Below are 899 nucleotides of genomic sequence, written 5' to 3'. Positions count from 1 at the left end.
TTATTATTATTGTTATTATTATTATTATTATTATGATAGCATATGTGGGAGCAAGAGAAAGCTCATTTGGAATTATTTGAAAGACTAGTGAAGGAAAGAAGAGTGAGACCAACTGCTTTGATGCCTCTGTGGAACATAGCTGGATATGCACTGGGTATGATATAACAGTCACTGTAATTACTCATTGATAACTTGAATATATTCCCTTCTCTCCTTTGTCCTATTCCCCCTCCTCTCCCTCTCTCCTGTTATCAGGTGCTGGCAGTGCATTATTAGGTAAAGAGGCAGCAATGGCTTGTACTGTTGCTGTTGAACAAGCAATTGGAGAGCATTATAATGAGTATGTTTTTGATAAAGTATCATTAAACAATAAATTGTTATTTTATTTGCATAGTCAATTAAGGGAGCTGTTGAATAGAGAAGAGAAAGATGAAGAACTTTTAAAAGTATACAAAGCACTCACTCGTGCACTTAATTGTTATCTCTACTTGTTGTGTTTTTCTTACTACTGATATTTTAACAATAACGTAGTACATTACTGTGCACTAGCTCTTGTTTATTGTTATTGTTTAGTGGTCTTGTTTATTATTATTAGAGTATAAAGGATTGTAGAGATGATGAGTTGGATCATCTTGAAACTGGTTTAGAACATGATGCTGAACAAGTAATACTACAATTTGTATTGTGCATTATGCTACGTGTGTTATTATTGTATAGGCTCCTGGTTATGAGATATTCTCACAAATAATAAGAACTGGATGCAAGACAGCAATATGGCTATCAGAAAGAATATAACTGTCACAACTAATTGAATATCAATATTCATTAATGCATGTATTGTATATGTTAGTCTATGTAGCCCCACCTTTCACCAGTAGGCGTATCACATATTTTCCAAG

At 33.5% G+C, this 899-nt stretch overlaps 1 protein-coding gene across 1 annotated transcript; it reads left to right on the top strand.

Moving 5' to 3' along the window:
- The first annotated feature begins 39 nt into the window (after positions 1-39).
- Positions 40-877, top strand: LOC100633914 (5-demethoxyubiquinone hydroxylase, mitochondrial-like). Its single transcript, XM_003391266.3, has 5 exons — positions 40-154; positions 256-340; positions 395-446; positions 596-664; positions 718-877. The coding sequence occupies exons 1-5, from the start codon at positions 43-45 to the stop codon at positions 793-795; spliced, it is 396 nt and encodes a 131-aa protein (XP_003391314.1). The 5' UTR covers positions 40-42; the 3' UTR covers positions 796-877.
- The last annotated feature ends 22 nt before the right edge of the window (positions 878-899 follow it).

The sequence above is a fragment of the Amphimedon queenslandica genome, unplaced genomic scaffold (assembly GCF_000090795.2).
Source record: "Amphimedon queenslandica unplaced genomic scaffold, v1.1 AMPQUscaffold_10021, whole genome shotgun sequence".
In the NCBI taxonomy this organism is placed as follows: Eukaryota; Metazoa; Porifera; class Demospongiae; order Haplosclerida; family Niphatidae; genus Amphimedon; species Amphimedon queenslandica.
Note: the sequence above shows the minus strand (reverse complement) of the source record. Positions and strands in the feature narration are given on the sequence as shown.

Bases quoted from the DNA above. Each gene is read 5' to 3' on its own strand.
- LOC100633914 (XM_003391266.3), top strand. From the start codon at position 43: ATGTGGGAGCAAGAGAAAGCTCATTTGGAATTATTTGAAAGACTAGTG. The intron at 341-394 runs GTATGTTTTTGA...TTATTTGCATAG, and splicing joins ATTGGAGAGCATTATAATGA to TCAATTAAGGGAGCTGTTGA. The intron at 447-595 runs GTATACAAAGCA...TATTATTATTAG, and splicing joins AAGATGAAGAACTTTTAAAA to AGTATAAAGGATTGTAGAGA.